Source organism: Hyperolius riggenbachi, chromosome 7 (genome assembly GCF_040937935.1).
Source record: "Hyperolius riggenbachi isolate aHypRig1 chromosome 7, aHypRig1.pri, whole genome shotgun sequence".
Taxonomy (NCBI): Eukaryota; Metazoa; Chordata; class Amphibia; order Anura; family Hyperoliidae; genus Hyperolius; species Hyperolius riggenbachi.
This window is the reverse complement of record NC_090652.1, coordinates 18,518,719-18,537,864: the sequence shown is the minus strand read 5'-3', so window position 1 is coordinate 18,537,864 and position 19,146 is coordinate 18,518,719. Positions and strand designations below refer to the sequence as shown.

General features: G+C 44.6%; 2 protein-coding genes across 21 annotated transcripts in view; one reads left to right on the top strand and one right to left on the bottom strand.

Moving 5' to 3' along the window:
* The window catches only part of LOC137524117 (uncharacterized), a 515,954-nt gene that overhangs the window by 314,972 nt on the left and 181,836 nt on the right, over window positions 1–19,146 (bottom strand). The window lies entirely within an intron of this gene.
* Window positions 1–19,146, top strand: part of LOC137524120 (uncharacterized) — an 83,619-nt gene that overhangs the window by 29,501 nt on the left and 34,972 nt on the right. For both annotated transcript variants that reach the window (XM_068243655.1, XM_068243654.1), the window contains 2 exons: window positions 6,304–6,381; window positions 11,144–11,455. In XM_068243655.1, the coding sequence (XP_068099756.1) occupies window positions 6,304–6,381; window positions 11,144–11,455 (390 nt within the window). The remainder of the gene's footprint in view (window positions 1–6,303; window positions 6,382–11,143; window positions 11,456–19,146) is intronic.

Here is a 19,146-nt window from a genome sequence, read left to right as displayed (position 1 = left end):
AATAGAGTTGGGCCGAACCTCCGATTTTAGGTTCGCGAAAAACTTCGCGAACTGCAATAGACTTCAATGGGGAGGCGAACTTTCAAAGTTTTAAAAAATTCTATCAGCTGGAAAAATGATAGAAAACATGTTTCAAAAGCTCTACTACCTGGAGCCACACCTAATTGAGTGAAATACACATCACTGCTGGAGGACCCGCCCACCCTCCCTCCTCCAAGCAAGGTCCTTTATACCATTTGCCTGCCTACACTAATTAGTTATGGGACAGCTGCTACACACTCTGCTAGGGAGATTTCCCTCCACCCCTCTACCTCCTACCGGAGGGACTCTTCTGCCAGGGAATTATACTATTTTAAAAACCAGTATACATCATACCATAGCTGGGAATCGCACCCAGATCTCACTGTGTGGTGGGCACGTCACCCTAAGCACTGTACCACTACAGAAGTAAGTGAAGCTAGCCTAAAATTTAACATTTATGCTCAATGCAATAGAACCATTAGGTTGCTTAAAGGAGAACTGTAGTGAGAGGTATATGGAGGCTGCCATATTGATTTCCTTTTAAGCTATACCAGTTGCCTGGCAGCCCTGCTGATCTATTTGGCTGCAGTAGTGTGAATCACTTGTCTACTTTTTCTCTTGTATTGAGCATAAATAGTAAATTTTAGGCCAGCAATTTCAGGCCAGCTTCAGTTGGTATAGTGGTTAGTGTGCTTGTCCACCATACAGTGAGACCCAGGTTCAAATCCCAGCCAATGTGAGTTGGCTTTTATGCTACAAATCCTTAAAGGGAACCTAAACGGAGAAGGATATGGATTTTTCCTTTTAAAATAATACCAGTTGCCTGAATCGCCTGCTGATCCTGTGTCTCTAATACTTTTAGCCACAGCCCCTGAACAAGCATGCAGATCAGGTGCTCTGTCTGAAGTCAGACTGGATTAGCTGCATGCTTGTTTCAGGGTGTGATTCAGCCACTATTGCAGTCACAAAGATCAGCTGGACTGCCAGGCAACTGGTATTGTTTACAGGAAACAGCCATATCACTCTCAGTTAAGGTTCCCTTTAAAGGAGAACTGTAGTGAAAGGTATATGGAGGCTACCATATTGATTTCCTTTTAAGCAATACCAGTTACCTGGCTATCCTGCAGATCCTCTGCCTCCAATACTTTTAGCCCTAGACCCTGAACAAGCATGCAGCAGATCTGGTGTTTGACATTTTTGTAAGATCTGACAAGAATAGCTGCATGCTTGTTTCTGGTGTGATTCACAGCCAAATAGATCAGCAGGGCTGCCAGGCAACTGGTATAGCTTAAAAGGAAATCAATATGGCAGCCTCCATATACCTCTCACTACAGTTTTCCTTTAAGCAACCTAATGGTTCTATTGCATTGAGCATAAATGTTAAATTTTAGGCTAGCTTCACTTACTTCTGTAGTGGTACAGTGCTTAGGGTGACGTGCCCACCACACAGTGAGATCTGGGTTCGATTCCCAGCTATGGTATGATGTATACTGGTTTTTAAAATAGTATAATTCCCTGGCAGAAGAGACCCTCCTCCCTCCGGTAGGAGGGAGGAGGAGGTAGAAGGGTGGAGGGACGAGGGAGGAATTAAAATCTCCCTAGCAGAGTGTGTAGCAGCTGTCCCATAATTAATTAGTGTAGGCAGACAACTGAGTAAAATGGTATAAAGGACCTAGCTTGAAGAGAGGGTGGGCGGGTTCTCTAGCACTGAGAGCAGTGTGTTTGACAATAACATGTCTGCTGACAGTGATATGGAGGGTCAAAATTTTGCTCTAATAGAGCATTATGGGGCGAATCGAACTTCCGCAAAAGTTCGCCTGATGCAGGCGAATGCGAACCCCCAAAGTTCGCCTGGAACCGTTCGCAGGCGAACCGTTCGGCCCAACTCTACTCACAAATAGAGTCCTATATCAGTATAAATGATCCAAAATCATGTATCAAAAATGAAAAAATCTTTATTGTATCCTGACACAATCACAAGCATTTAAAATCAGTAAAATGCCCCCATATGTCCTACAGTAAGTGGACCGCCAGAAGGAAAATAATATGTCACATATTTACATGAATTACTACATAACCATATACAGCCAGCAATAACTACCTCTGAAAAAAAGTGCTCAAGTGCAAAAAAAAAAAAAAAAAAAGAGAGAGAGGGATTTTGTCAAACCCAATAAGGACCATAGACTGCAACACACATCCAGAAATCCGGATGTGAGTCCCAGACCACAATCTTGACAAAGACCTATTAACAGTCCAGTGCATATAATAAACTCAATACAATATAATACAAATTGTGCAAAACATACAATAAAGTGCATCAGAGTGCTACTAGCTGGAAGAATGCTTACATGTGGAATGGATGATCCTGGCGTGGGGGTATGTAGCCTTACGCGCTCGCAGGACTAACTGTCCGCTTCCATTTAGGCTAATTTACTCACTGACTGTGCGCAGCTTAAATCCCCGCAGGGCGTGGGGCGGATCCCTAATTGTTGTACGTGGCCACGTACTGAAACCATGCCGCCCAGCGTGTGAATAACACGCCGTTCAGCAAGGTCCTATCACTTCCTGGAAGCCAGTTACGCATGCGCAATGCGGCCCAATGTCCGCGTCCCTAGTTGCCATGCGAACCAGTGTCACGGGTGCGTCCTCTGGACACGCACGTCGCGCATGAGCGCGACAGTGCGTTCCAGACTACAATGTTAATGCGTCCCAGTGCCCGCTCTGCTGATGATCCAAGCTGCATAAACTCAATATACATCATCATAATGTCAATCTACATGTAAACATGAATCATACAATACATATCCAAAAAATAAAAACAATAATAATATCACAATATAATCTGAAAAACGAATCCCATGATTGAAGTATCTTGTTCCAAAAGGCCAAACTTGATGCTCTGCTGCCACCCAGTGTTGAGAATATGTTAGAAAATCTGAAAACTTAAAACAGCAATTTTGTCTGATTAATAACACCTCAAGTATTGAATACATGTATCTTACCGCAAATCCCCAAGTGTCCGTATTAAATTTACAAGTCTGCTACTTACAAACAGACCTGTCCAATGATTACCACAAAGTGTAATTCCTTACGGAAAAAACTGACCCATACTCTATAGAACACCCAAGATTGTGATCATGTGACCAGTAATCAAAAAAGTGTATGTGCACAAGTCATAAAGTACCCTCTGTTACTCACTTACAGAGGTGGTGGTCATTGTACTCACCCACAATGACCAGGGCCGGATTTCTGGCAAGGCCACACAGGCCATGGCCTAGGGCACCAGAAGTTTAGGGGCGGCTCAGTGAGGGTCAGAAAAGCTGTTCTATGCAGTCATCCCTATCTACAAGAACAGCTTTAACCTTTGAACTCTCTGTCCTGACTTGTGCCATCCCTGCAAGACCTGTAAGCTCTATCCTGCAGGTATACATCAGTCTAACTCTCGAGGTGATGCAATGGGTCCATCATTAAAGAGATGGAAAACATAACATAAAATTTCAAAACATAACTTCTAATCTATACACGTATTACTAAAATAGCTATTGTCTATGACACCAATGAAGGAAAGTAAGTAGAATTCTCATTGGGGCACACAGAGATAACAACCATACAGATGGTATAGTTGGCCTTGGGCAGTGAAAAGTACAAATCCGGCCCTGACAATGACCCTATAGATTAAATTAATAATAAATAATCAAATAACCACTCATAGAGTGAACGGAATACTCACCTCCCATGTACTTCGCCAATTCAACATTATAAAATTCTACAAAATACATATGAAGGAAGAAAGGATTACAAAAGTAAGTCCCGCCCCTGCCCAGATCTATTTTAGAAAACAACCATAATTATAATCCTCGTTCAGACCCCATGGTCTTTGGGTCTTTAAATCATGTATCCACCTGAGTTCTTTTTTCAAAAGAGTCACAGATATATTCCCACCTCTCTCGCTGTTTCTCATATGTTGTATACCCTTAAAGGTCCACCTTCTTAAATCACTATTGTGATAATCCAGGGCATGTTCTGCCACTGTAGTCAGAGTTTTACCTTCTCTCCTATCACGTTCTGCCAGTCTGATCGTAGAGATATGTTTTTGGAGGCGTAATTTTAACTGGTTTTTGGTTTGTCCTACGTATTGTTTCTTACAAGGGCATTCTAGTAAATAAAGGACCCCTTTTGTCTGGCAATTTATAAAATCTCTGATTTCATACAACTTACCCATGTTTGTACTTGCGAACATCTTGCTCGTGATCATCCATGGACACACCAAGCATGTACCGTCCGCATCTGTGGCTCCCTCTCAGATGTGAGGCATAGTTTTCCTTCGAAAAGTGGCTCCTACTTAGAATATTCTTGAGGGTAGGTGCTCTTTTAGCTGTAATACTAGGGTGATCTGTGATACATTGTTTTAACAACCTGTCATTCTGTAAGATGCTCCAATGATTATCAAGGACCTTATATATCTCTTTCCAGGCGTTGTTGTATGGAGTAACAAATCGTGTCAAGTTGTTTTGGGCTTTGTCTATTGGTTTGGGTACCAGTAATCCTTCCCTGGGCGTTGCTCTCGTCCTTCTTATTGCGGTTTCAAGGCATTTACGAGGGTACCCCCTCTTTTGGAATCTTTTCTGCATTTTTTTACTTTCCAACTCAAAGGCCTCTTCTGTCGAACAGTTTCTCCTAAGGCGTATAAATTGGCCTGTCGGGATGTTCAATTTTAGATTTCTTGTGTGATGAGAATCAAAACTCAAGAGGCTATTGGCCGCTGTGGGTTTCCTAAAAATTGTTGTCTGTAAATTTCCAGTGGGACTCTTTCTTAGCTTTATATCCAGAAATTCCACCTCCTCATTAGAAATCTGATACGTCAATTTGATGTTCAGATTGTTCTTATTGAGGGCATCCAAAAATTCACGACACACTGATGCGAGTCCCTGCCAGAAAATCAACAGGTCGTCGATGAAGCGATACCACCCCAAAATATGGGGATGGTACCGCTCCATCGACTCCCCCCACACCGTCTCCCTCTCTCACCACCCCAAAAACAGGTTTGCCACGGCCGGTGCGCATTTAATGCCCATGGCAACACCTCTTGTCTGTAAATAATAGTGGTGGTCAAAGAGAAAAAAGTTTTTTGTCAAAATGAATTCCAACAGTTCCAACAAAAACCGGTTTCTCTCCCGGTTCGTTGTACTGTCCATCTGTAGGAAATATTCCACAGCCCCAATGCCTTCCTTATGGCCAATGTTAGAATATAACGATTCCACGTCACATGTAACTAAAAGAACGTTATCTGGCAGATGTAAGTTGCTGACTCTGGACAGGAGGTCACCCGTGTCCCTTAGGTAGGACTCCAGGCTTATGACATATGGTTGAAGAAAAAAGTCCACATACTGGCTGCATTTTTCACTTAAGCCTCCTATGCTCGAAATTATCGGTCTACCCGGTGGGTGCTCCTGATTTTTGTGAACCTTGGGCAACATATAGAAAGTTGGTGTTATCGGCCATTCATTCCACATGAATTTGTATTCGTTGGTGTTTATGATATTAGAGTCTCAAGGTGAATTAAAAGTCATTTCCTCTAACCCTCATCAGGCTAGAGCAGGAATGTGGTGCTTAATGACTTTACAATGTGTCCCTGTATCCTGCTTCTTATCAGAAGCCTTCTGAAGTAGAACTGTGAGCTATGTGGATGGCCCTGGGTTTAGGGCTTATTGGGGCTCTCATGAAGCATAAACAAACACTCAATCACATCCCCCAGTGCAGGGGTGGTGAGATGGAAGAGCACTGATTTCCTGATATCTAAGCTAGTGAAGTAAAGGGACACTCCAGAACATCATTGTGTGTGCCATGTTCATGCGCTTGCCGCAATGGCATTCACGAAATTGTGACAGCCCCAGTATAGGTATCAACAGTATAGGTTAGCCAGCCATAGGTTACAGTAGTGTAGCACTAACACTATTTCCTGTCAGCAGTGGCGATGTACACAGAGGAGCCCCACTGCCGCTGCCATACATTATTCAGCAATGGATGGGGAATCATGGAGGGGGACCCAAGGAGAGGGATGAGTCGCATTCCCCCCCAGAGTCTCACTGTGCCGCTGCTCCCCTCTCCTTCACTGCGCCTACTCACTCACTCACCTAAGGATACTGCTCTGGCAAGGTGACTCAAGTATAAGCAGAGACCCCCACTTTGGGACCACTTTTTTAGTCCCAAAAACTCGTCTTATACTCGAGTAGATACGGTACTTAATAATAATGCAATTTTAACATGAATCTTTAATTTCAGGTCTTTGCCAAGGTTGCATTGGGAAAATGTGCTCAACTGGATACGACGGAGTAGATACATCTGAAACATCACCAACACGTAAGTGAAATGGCTACTTTCATAAGATCAGATCAGTCAATATAAAAAAGTTAGATTGAAAAAAAAGTCAAACAGTCAAAAGATTTTTTGGAATATTATTTGTCAAATGTAAAATCAGAAAGGAAGCAGCCCCTACTTCCTTCAATAGGTGTATCTGTACTACTGAATGTAGTAAGAAAAACATTTTTTAGAGTATCTTTATCGCAGTGGAGTCATTAGGCAAAAAGATTTGGGGCCCATGCTCCACACCATTGCCATGGTGCCCTGACTGTCCCCCTGTCAAATAGTCCTACGCGCCAGGACATTATACTTTCTGCTGTACATCCAGCCATGTATGTGTGACCAAATCACCAGGCCTGACCAAACTCTTGCTATGGGCAGTGGGGAAAATTTATCAAGAGTGTCCGAGACAAAATATCGGTAGGGTCTTAGAAATCCATGCAGAACTGTCTCAGGCATCTTAAAGAGAACCCGAGGCGGGGTTCTTACAACGCAATTCCCATACAGAGGCTGGGTCTGTCTATAGAGCCCAGCCTCTGTTGCTAGTCAGATTCCCCCTAAGCCCCCCTGCGCGCTGTAAGACCCCATTAATCACAGCCGCGCTCTGCGGCTGTGTTTACCTCACTAATGTCAGTCTCCGCTCTCCCCGCCTCCTGAATCGCTCCTGTCCCCGCCCACGTCCCTTCCCTCCAATCAGCGGTGAGGGAAGGGATGTGGGCGGGGACCGGAGCGATTCAGGAGGCAGGGAAAGCGGAGACTGACAGAGAGATAAACACAGCCCGCTGTGACACGCTCCGTGTCGCCAGCACGGCTGTGTTTTATGGGGTCTCACAGCGCGCAGGGGGGGCTTTGAAGGAAGCTAAATAGCAACAGAGGCTGGGCTCTATAGACAGACCCAGCCTCTGTAAGGGGATTGCGATGGAAGAACCCCACCTCGGGTTCTCTTTAAGAAATCATTAGATAGTGCAGAATTCTTCTAAAACTGTTGTAAAATAGGAGGAGTTAGGAAGGTGTCTCAGACAGTGCAGTGTGTGAGGGGAATTGCTGTTGCCATGTCAGTATAGCTGACACTTAACTGATCAGAAGCATCTGAATGAGGTATCTCCTGCAAATATCCTATTCTGACCCTAAAAATTCAGTTTTTTCGTGAAACCAGAATTTTCACATCATTGTGCTTTTTTTGTTTGTTTGTTTGTTTTTTTACTAACACTTCTAAATACTACACACTGTGGAGTAGAAGAGTTAATGAGCTATAAGAGATCCATATTAAAATGTGCTCAGGTTTTAGAGCTTCTAATATGCTGGTTGCAAACACTTCCTGTCTTGGTCTACGCAGTAAACAGTAACAAAATCATAGCCAGCAAATCACAGAATTACAAATACATAGCATGATCAAATGAATGTGTGTTATATGAGATGATAGCAGGCGATCATTTCATATTAAAATCTGTGAAATAGGGCCAGTGCACATGACCAGCTGTTGACAGCATGTTTAGCCAATGCTAAATAGAGATGGTGGACATCAGCTGTTTGTGCCCGCAGCGGGTGGCAAGCACATGGCATGTTTGACCCACCCCCTATTAATCATCATTGGGCTAAACTTTGACCCCTTGCCTCACAGTCAGCAGACACATGGCAGGCATTGGCAGCCAATCAGCTAGAACCCTCTCCTGGACCCCCCGGCCCCCGCAGTTGCGCCGGCCACGTTATTATTATTTATTTATAAAGCGGCAGCATATTCGGTGGCGCTGTACAATGTAAGAATACAAACAAGGGATACATAATGATACAGACAATGATATATGTCAAATATGAACACTGATACAAGATACAGCACTGCTGATTACAATAGCAAATTTAACATGATGACTAAAATGTATAAATGTCTAACAGAGTGCAAGCAATTCAATTAATAACATTTCAAGACACAAAAGGGTGAGAGAGCCCTGCCCTTGCGAGCTTACAATCTAAAGGAATGGGGTGGAAACAAGAGAATGTTTCATTCTGTCTTCGGCTGGTATAGTGAGAGGAAGGGAGAGACATTGCTGCACATAGTGAAAGCGTTAACTAGGCCTGTTTTTGTTGTTCCTCGCTGACTGACTTGCTGTTAAAGCACCCCAAAAGCCCTTCTGAGGGCTACTACTTCCTTCTGCTGTTTTTGTGTGTGTGTGTGTGTGTGTTTGTAACACTCCACAGCCCACAGGCACCCACCCAGAGCTGTGCCCAGTACTACTGCTTACTGCTATTGTGTCCCACATTAGACACAAGCACAGCACTACTCCAGTGCTTCTTTTTTCACTGTATTGTGTTTGAACTATTCAATATTTCCTCAGCCCACTGGCACCAACTTTCAGCTGTGCCCACTACTACTGCTATAATTATGTGCAACATTAGAAACAGGAAGTCTTACACCAGTGCCTGATTGTTCACTGTATTGTGTTTGAACTATTGCATTTCTCTGTGTCTGACACTCCACAGAGCCCACTGGCACCCACTCAGAGCTGTGGCCACAGACTGCTATAATTGTGTGCCACATTAGAAACAAGCACAGTACTACTTTAGTGCCTCATTTTCATTGTATTGTGAACAATTGCATATCTCTGTGTGTGACACTCCACAGAGTCCACAGTCAGCACTCAATCTCTGTAAACGCGGCGTTTGGTCTGTTAGTGTGAAGCGGGCATAACCCTTACATTACCACTCTGGACATTTAAAAGCACAAATGTAAGAATGTACTGTGATTTCTGCACTTTAGCGATTAAAACCGGACTCTGCGTCAACTACGTAATTTCTGGTGGGACTTTTGGCATGGATCCCCCTCCGGCATGCCACAGTCCAGGTGTTGAAAGTTTGAAAGCCTTGAAACACATTTTCCATCACTTTTGTGGCCAGAAAGAGTAGCTGTAGGTTTTAAAATTCACTTGCTCATTGAAGTCTATGGTGGTTCGCGCAAACTCGAACTTTTACAAAAGTTTGGTTTCCGCGAACCCAAAATCCGATGTTTGCAACATCTCTAATGCTAAATGCTTTTCTTCTACCGAGCAGAAAAGCATATAGCAGCGTTTCACAATGATTCTGTGTCAAATCGCGTTTTATGCCCCTATGGAGATACTGAACCATAAATGCAGTCAACGCTACAAGCTAATTGTGTTTCAGGAAGATTCGACTGACTGCAGCACTTGTGCAATTGGTTGCTATGGGTTACCCCTTTAGTTATCACCTTTGTTTGACACCATATCACAGGAACTTGACATTTGTCACAGCAGCAGGCATGGAGGAAAATCACAGACATCTTCAAACTTTAAGGAGTTTATTTGACAATATACAGGTAGGTATACAGCAGAAATGCAGTCAGTCAGATGCCTGTAAGGGTGACTCCGCAAAGCAGGAATCTGAAGTTCAGTGCTACATGGCATCTTAAAGCAAGTCTAGTACCAGCTTTAGGTTCATCTTTATGCTACCTCACCCTAAGACCAATGCAACCTATGTACAAAGATACAAGTGTAGTAAAGCTAAGTACAGTGCAAAGTTATGTAAGTCCCTCCAGACTGTCCGCCCTTATAAACAGCCAGTCAAGGGTTAATCCTGTATCCCACCCTTAGAAGGTGGATCCGCTGTCTATCACATGCTAGGCCTGTAAATGGCAGGCTTGAGCCTGTGATGTCATAACCAGACTGCGCATGCACTGGAAAATCACTCTTTCCTGTGACCTGCTCCCCAAATTACAATAAAATATTATTGATCTGTTCCTCCGAGGGCTGTTTCCCTCAGAGGAACATGTCAACACTTATGTTTACCTTAGTCCCGCCTGGATGCCGGCACATTTTGAGCTCATACCACGCTCTGGCCTTGTGGAAGACACACACAGAATGTTTCTCCAAAACTCAGAACTGTGCTTCCCGAAATGTCTCTATGTCTCTTAAAGAGAAACTCTGTATAGAATAAACCCTAATCCGATCCCTAAGATCGCTTTCTACAAATGCATTGAGATGAACGCTTCCATCTCAATGCAGGACACAGTTGATTCAGGCAGTAAACAATATGCATGGATGCCGGCAACCAGGGCCGGGATGAGGCAGAGGCGAGAGAGGCTCCAGCCTCAGGGCGCAGTGTAGGAGGGGAGCACAACTCACTCAGCAATCGTTCCCCTATTGTGTTTGAAGCAGAGAGAAATAAGAAAAGGGGATACATGGCAGTGACTGCAAGCCAGATAACTAGAGATTAAGGTGTTTGGGGCCCTGGGGCGCCTCTTAGTCAGGGCCGGAGCTACCATAGGAAAAAATGGGCAATTGCCCCAGGGCCCCAGAGCCTGTAGGGGCCCCCAAGGTGTCCCTCCCCCATCTTAACTGTTGCTCCCCAGGGACTCTGCAGAGTCTGTTAAGTTGGGAGGTGATTGGGGGAGGGTCAGCAGCCAGCTCAGGGGCCCAGGAGGAAAATTTGGTTGCAACAAAGGGCCTCTAATGACGCTTTTTGGTCGGGGGTGTCTGTTGGGGGGCCCCCAGGCTAATTTTGCCATAGGGCCCAATTGTTACTTGAACCGGCCATGCTCTTAGTATAATAGCAATCAGTGTGTGATAGCTGGGATGGGGCGGATGGAGGGTCGCACTTTGGTGCCTCAGCCTTGGGTGCCGGAGGACCTTGTCCCTGCTCTGGTGGCAGCTATATGTCTGAACCGGCCCTTAGCTTCCATCAAACTTCATTAATCAATTTTATTTTTACAATGTCTCTGGCTGGCCTTACCAATATAACTTTTTTTTTCCAGAAAACTCTCTTCCAAGCATGGAGGACATAAGAAAACCTGATATGTTTAGTGAAAACAAGAAGACAACCCTCAATTGTAACATTACCTACAGCCTTCACAATCTAAAAGTATGCTGGTTTGTGAAGAAAAAGGGAAAAGTTCGTCCTGAACCTATTGAGCATGACGATAAGAAGCGATGTACATTTACCAGTACATCCAGCCTGCTGTTTACTCCAAAGTTAGAACACCAAGAATCAGAGTTAATCTGCAAAATGGAACATCCCAGCCTGCCGGTGCCAATAGAGAAAAGTACGGGTCCGATTCAAGTCAATGGTGCGTATATCCACTTTCTATCCATACTGCATTCATCATACTAGGGATGCAATGGTATGATAATCCACGGTATGTTAACTGTCAAAAATAAATACTGCAGTATGACGGTATATGGTATTACACAATGATTCTCATTACCCTGTGTAATGCTTGTGTGCATAAGCAATACTGTATGTTTACAAATCACAAGTGTAATGCTTGGGGGTTAAACGTTGACCACCCAGAGCAACAAGACTGGTAGCTGAATAATGGAAGAGGCTACACAGGCTGCCCAGAGCAACTGCAGCTCTGGGCTTCTGATATCGCTACAAATAAAGCACAATGGCAGCGCAGTGCGATTTTACGCTGCCTTAGTCTGCACTGTGCTGCCTTAGCGGCAGCAAGCATTCAGACAGGTACAAACCAGGACTATAGATTGAAGTGTAACTAGTAGCAACCGCAGCTCACAGTCACCTCCACAGAAGCAGAGCAAGCAGGTAACAACCAGTCACCAGCAGGCATCCACACAGACAAAACTACAGGAAAGAACGTAACTAATAGCAACCGCAGCCTATAGTTACGTTCCCAGAACTAGAGTAGCAGGAATACTACCAGTCACCAACGTGGTGATGGCAGAATCCAAGCTATCAGGATAATGGACTTCACTGACCCACCACGGATGCAGCGAACGTCCATCAGGCATGGAAACTAGGCAATAAACAATACAGAAAAATAACAAACGGCTCAACTAATGGGTAAATATACAGTATATTAGCAAGTCTGCATATATATTTATCAAGAACTAGCTAAAGCAAAGTAATAAGGTTGCATTGAACTACAATAACAGAACTATACAGAGTAGCACAGTGCCCAGCAGACCAGCATAGTGATCGCTATGATGGGCAAGGTCTAAAAGGGGAGACAGACTTTTATGCCGGCATCGACCAATGGATGCAAGCATGCAAATCTCCACACAGCTGAATGGTAATCATTCAATCCTCATCTGGCCTGATTACCATTTGCTAGCTGGTTGTGAATGCAAAGGACTCCCATAGGAAATACATGCAGTATTATGTAACAACATGCATGCAGGAAATCCAGGGCTTTCTGGCCACAGCTCAGCTGTAGCAAGCAATTGGTGGAATGATGACAGCATTCTGAGCTGTCCAGAACTGCAGAGGAATTGCAAATGACAATGTGACTCATTGCGAATGCACAACCGAATGCAGACTGACAAGCCAGAACTGTCTGTTTGCGGCTCCACTGCAACGGACAGAACACGCCACAGGAGGAATCCTTACACCCTGAGCCTGCATGATCTGTGGCTGGAAGTGAGCTTATCTGCCGTGGTGGCAGTCAGGTCACAGGTGACACGAGGAGAGAGGTCAAGTTTACAACATGTGCTGTGCTCAGTGACAGATGAGGGGGCATTAGACATGCTAAACTCTCTAAATACATGCAGCATGCATTTCTCAGTTTTCCTTCTGTCCTCAGTCAGGTCACAGGTGACACAAGGGAGAGATCAAATTACAATGTGTGCTGCTGTGCTAAAGTCATTAGACAAACTAAGTACATACTTAGGGTGCAGTTCTCTATGGTTTCCTTCTGTCCTGTGCAAGAGTTCAGGTCCACGTTAAAGTAAACTAGAGCTGAAGATATCTAAAGAATCGATACTTACCCAAGACTTCTTCCAGCAGCATAAGCACATGCAGTGCGAGTCCCTCATCCTTCCGCGGTCTACCGTTCAGCCGCAATCAGCCCCAGTAACCGGCTCAGTTGCGTCAGTTCTGCGCATTTTCGGACATACCACACATACACAGATGGCCACAACCAACGGGACTGAGCCTGTTACCAGGACTGATCGCGGCTGAACGGCAGATCGCGGGAGGACAGCAGGGGACTTGCACGTGCTTATGCTGCTGGAGGAAGTCCTGGGTAAGTATCGATTCTTTAGATTTCTTCAGCTCTGGTACACTTTAAAAATGCTGATGTGGCTCAGCTGTGCCTCAAGCAGACAGGGCCTCAAGGTAGTTGTGTGTGTCCAGTGGGGGAACTTAGAGGCTGCTGTAGTGACTCAGGTCAGATGTGTGGGAGGAGATGAGTGGGGTGCTGGGTAATGGTGGATACCCTTATGGCGATGGTGCTTTGCTTCCACCTGGCTCTGCATACATGGGGATCATCCCTGCCTCCGCTTCCCCCATCTCCCCCTCTCTTTCCCCCCTCCGTTATTAAAACATGGCCTCCAGGCTCCTTTGTTGTATGGTCTGCACAGATGCAGGCTGGGAACGAGCGACCTTTGATGACGCCAGGAGCACTCTGCATATGTGCACCACCCAAAGCATCGCCGTACGTGCGTCACCATCCGGCGCCTGCACAGTCTGTCAGCAAAGCTTTGGGAGCTTGCTTTTCTAAAGGAAGGAGACGGAGAGCAGGGCAATGGCTGAACAGTGGCGGGGATGATGCGGTAGGTGGCGAAAGTGGGAAAAAAACGGAGCATTACCATGCACATTCAAACCATGGTATACCGTCATATCGGTATACCGCGACAACCCTACATCATACCAAGCCATTTTCAACTTAAAGGGTACCTGTAGGTGAATAAGGTACCCCAAATGGATTCTCGCCCCTGGAGAGGGCAGCCTTTGAGTTCTCCAGACGCTTTCCCCGTCCTCCTCCACCATTCCATTCCAGCCCTGCATCCCCCTAAAGATCATTGACAATTGCTTGTTGACTGCTTGCACTTGCACAGTCGCATGGATGCACTCGGGATTTGCTTTTTCTACTGAAGCCTCACTGGGTCTGTGCTACTGTGCAGGCACAGCGTGGGTGCACCTGTGATCTTTAGGGGTCTCAGTGCTGGGGCCCTGTAGTAAAACACTTTGCAGGTAGCCTGAAGAACTCCTATTCTGGGTTTACATATCCCACAGGCTTTTTTATATATGGTGATGGTCAAGGAGATGTAAAAAGTTCTGAGTTGATGGAGGGTTATGCAAATTTTGTATCGAAATGTATGCAGCTTGAAAATTGACCAATCAAATACCACATTGGTGGCATTCAATAGGTCCTTTTCAATCTTCTTGCAAAATTTGCATTTGGATTTTTTGCATCTCATTGACCATTTGACCTATTTATATACATTTTGGAACCTCTGCTGTACCCCAGGAATTATTCTGTTGCTTCAATAAGGCAGCCGGACGGAATCTTTAAAAGAAACCAGAGATGAGAAAATGTAAAAGTTTTATACATACCTGGAGCTACCTCCAGCCCCATCCGCACGTATGGCTCCCACACCGTCTTCCTCCCCAAAAGAAGTGCTCTCTCTATGTATCTCTCTGGCAGCCACTGGAGAGATATGTAGAGGGCGGACTTCTCTTGCTCAGACTGGCCGCGACTGGCTGAAGTTACAGGACCCAGTACCGGAGCTGGAGGAGGCGGAGGAAGATGGCGTGGGCGCGATCCATGCGAATGAGGCTGGAGGAAGCCCCAGGTATATAAATTTTTTTTTAATATTTTCTCGTCTCTGGTACACTTGAAAGGATATATGAGGTATAAAAAGGATAGAAACGCTTTACTCTTCCTGGGGCTTTTGCCAGTATCATGGTAAAGTTCCACCTTGCTTGAGGCTGTCACTGTCCACTCTGTAAGATCGCAACCCACAGCTGGGTCTTCTGTGCATATGTGGGCAAGCCGCGCACACCTTGTGAGCACGATCTCTAGGCTCGGAGTGCCCTGCAATGGAGCAGTTCACAAAAACTGTAACTGCACAAGTGCAGAGTGCTCCCGTGGCATGGGAGAACGATCACAAGAGACTCCTGGCCTGTCTGCCCATGCGCAAGACCATGAACCAGCTGGGAGTCATGATCCTTTGGAGGGGACAGCAGCTGCCTCGAGCATGGCGGAACTTCAGTGTGGGACATGTAGAATGCTAGAGGCTGGAGGAAGCCCCAGGTGTGTCCTTTTTTACCTCATGTACCTTTTAATGGTCCTGCCTGGACATCTTCTAGAGGTTGGTAATTGCACTTGTTTTTGGCAAGTATTAGGCTGAAAGTCTGCTGCATAGGAATACTCTTGAGAACAGTCAGTGCCAAACTCAGATAGATCTTAGGTGCCCATTAACGGTAACATTTTTATAAATATCTCTTTATTTGGATCAATTTAGTAAAGTGAAAGAATTGATTGGAAATTAAAGTATTTATCCAACAGCAGTGTCAAAAACCTGAGCGGTTCTTTTTCATGATCGCTGACTCAGTAAAGGAGCAGCCCTTAAAGGATTGCTATCATATAAATAGTGGGGTCTGAACCCTCTATAACAGTAATTATAGATTGACGGTATACCTTGAACTGAATCAGAGCATTCAGTATGTGATTTTATATAAAAAATTGTATTTGCTTATCATACAGCATATATACAAAATATGAACAGTTCCAAGTAGTGTTTCCTTCTAACAGTATTCCATCTCATCAAGGCCTTTATAGCCAAGCGTTTGTCAATCTTCCAAGGACATTCAAAAAAGAATATATCAGTTGTGTTATGTAGAATAAGATCAAAAGTAGTGTCATCTATATCAATAGCTGTGTATCTGTAATGAATGCGGAATTATTTCCGTGGTCAGCGCACAGGACGCGCGCTGACACTGCGGAAATCCTCCACAAGCAAGTAATTTGTCAGAACCCAGCTTGGGTGTTATGCACCTGTAGAGGGCAATTCCCACCGGCAGATGGAGCTGTGGAGTGCAGACGAACACTGCCTCTGCATGGCCACAGATGTTAGATGGAAATTGTACGAGTTGAAGCAATGCAGGGCAAGATAGCACTTAAAGAGAGAGAGCACAGAGACAGAATGTATGTCTGTCCACCAATCTAGTCGCCACCCGGCGACGGTGAACACACAACAGTGAAGACCAAGTGGGAAAGCAATCGCAAGAGATGGCGATTGCCAGCAGCAACACAAGACTGAATAAGCACAGAGAAAGAATGTACGTGTGTCCACCAATCTAGTCGCCACCCAGCGACGGTGAACACACAACAGCGGAAACAAAGTGGGAATGGAATCGCAAGTGTAGCGATTGCCAACAGTGACACAAGACTGAATCAGACAGAGCACAAATGCAACAAGAATGACACAACACAAAACAACGATCAGAACAACACGGAAAATAACAAACGCTAGCTAAACGTGAACACTGCACTCATTCGCAACAGCGAACGCGTTTAATACACGATCAACGCGCGTTAGGCGCCCAGTGATAAGCGTGCCACCCTAACTAACCAATGAAACACACACATGAAATAGAGAACGTGAACGCTTGATAAACGGTTACCTCACCGAGCCTACAGCAAGCGTTCGAACCAGACAAGACAGACAGATGGGACTACCAGTAGCAACCGCAGCTCTGACTAGCACCCCTAAGGCAGAATACAGAAGGAACCACCGCTGCTACCGCTAGAGCGGATGCGATCCAGACAGACAAACAGATGGGGCTACCAGTAGCAACCGCTGCTCTGGTTAGCACCCCTAAGGAAGAATACAGAAAGAAGTACAGCCACTACCACTAGGGCGAATGCAATCCAGACAAATGGAGCAGCCAGTAGCAACCGCAGCTCTGGCCTACACTCCCAAACAGACAGAACAATTTCCTGTCGACCGCCGCTGGCGACAAGACAATCAAGGCAGAGAGACAGAATAAGGCAATACAGATAATAAAACCTGACTGCACTAGAAGGGATGCCTAGTGCAGTCCCAAGGAATCCTCTAAGATAATCATTAGCAAACAATAGCAAGGCTGACACTCCAGGAGAGTTTAGCAGGAACAAACCATCATGACCAGCAAGGAATTCTGGTAGCAAAAGGTATTTATACTGCAAGCCATCAAAGGGGGCAGCTAAACAATTTGCATGACAAGTATATGCAAATTCTCACCAGCAGAGCAACTCTGAAAGTTGCAAAGCGAAGACAGGTCTCTTTTCCAGAGACCTGCAACACTCAGACCTAAAGAATGGACAAACAGCTGTCTGCCCGTGCACACAGCTGAGCAGTTCATTACAGTATCTAGTAGCTGTGTAAAACTTGTAGTAATCTTCTTAAAGAAATAGCACAAAAATAACTTCTAAAAAAACTTCTTGCTAACATTTAACAGAACTTAATGGTGAAAAATTAATAAAGTAAATCACCAGAACATTAAGCATATTACCCCTTCTCTGTCATCTCTTCAGCATCTAGAACCACTTGTGGGAAGGTAGCTTCTGCCTCGTGTGTCTTCTCGGAAGATTGTTGGGCTTCTGCAAACTATGAGCTTTCAGCTCCTATTCTTATAGTGATTGGATGCAATATCGCTGCCTAATCTGGAATTTCCCTGAATCCCAGGTTCTGATTGGATAAAGCTTCCGTGCGTCAATGCTTTATCATGTTTTGAATACCAAAATTATAATATTATTGTTTATAAATTCTGATTAAGTTTCAGTTAATTAAAAATGGACGCCACCAGCCATCTTGTCTGCTGGTTGACTTTTTTCCCCAGACATTAAGACTGAACAATGTCATTCATTAATTCTACAGAAAAGATGCCAATATGTGCCCACACCTGGTATAAATCTCAAAAGACAACTCTACACATATATATAGTGTGAACGATATGAACAACTTTATTCATCAATCCAAATTAAAACAATAGTTAAAAACAGTTAAAATCTCCCGATTGAAATCAACGGTACTTGATATTCCAGCTCATGAACAAGGGTAATATAGTGAATTCATGGTAAACAAAATACGTATAGGAAAGACCAGGAAAGTGCCTAGTACAAAAGTGCTGTATATAGAAAGTGCCTAGTGCAAAATTGATACGGATACTGTGCAACTGAACCCTATATAAAAAAAAAATATTTTTTTCATACACAAGTGGACAACTCATATGTCCATAATCTGAAACAAGTGGAAAATTCACACTAGGATATTAAATATAATCATGAAAAAATACACCCTGCAAAGAGAGAGTTATGATCAAAACACACAAACAAACAATCATGTGTGTGCAGAGGTCGCGTGCATGTGCAGTCCCAACCAAAAGCGCTGGATCTGCTCATGCACACAAGCCCCACACGCACAGCCTCCGTGCAAAATCACCTACAATTGCTTACAATATGTGAAATACACCTACAGTGCATCTTACGTGAAGGACATGGCCTTACCAATTTGAGCTGGAAGCCGGGAGAAGGGGACGTGCCTGACGCGGTCGCAGCTGACCTGCTGCTTCAGAAGAGGCTGCTCTAAACTAGGATTGGCTGGTATATATAAGGATGACGGAGCTCCGTACTTGCGTGCACGGCCGTGCACGTGACCTACTGACGGCGTGCGAACTCATCTGCGCACGCCGCTCGTAAGCAGAAAGACCTGGGTCACATGACCATGAGTGTACAGGTCCTAGGGGTAGAACTGACTGCGCTTGCGCTGGGGAGCTCCTACTCAACAAATACTAGCTATATTCAAAAAATAAAAAAATTTCTACAATACATATACCTATAAATACATAGAGAAGTCTGTAATTACATATATAATAACTCCATTATATCAAATATAAAATATTTCATTCACAATCTTTAAATTACAATACTCTAATGTCCGTTTTAGACAACACATCCACGATTAGATGTAAATAGTAGAGTGATGATGCCATCTAGAGGCCAAGGAAGAAAACTGCAGAGATGGCTTGAATGTC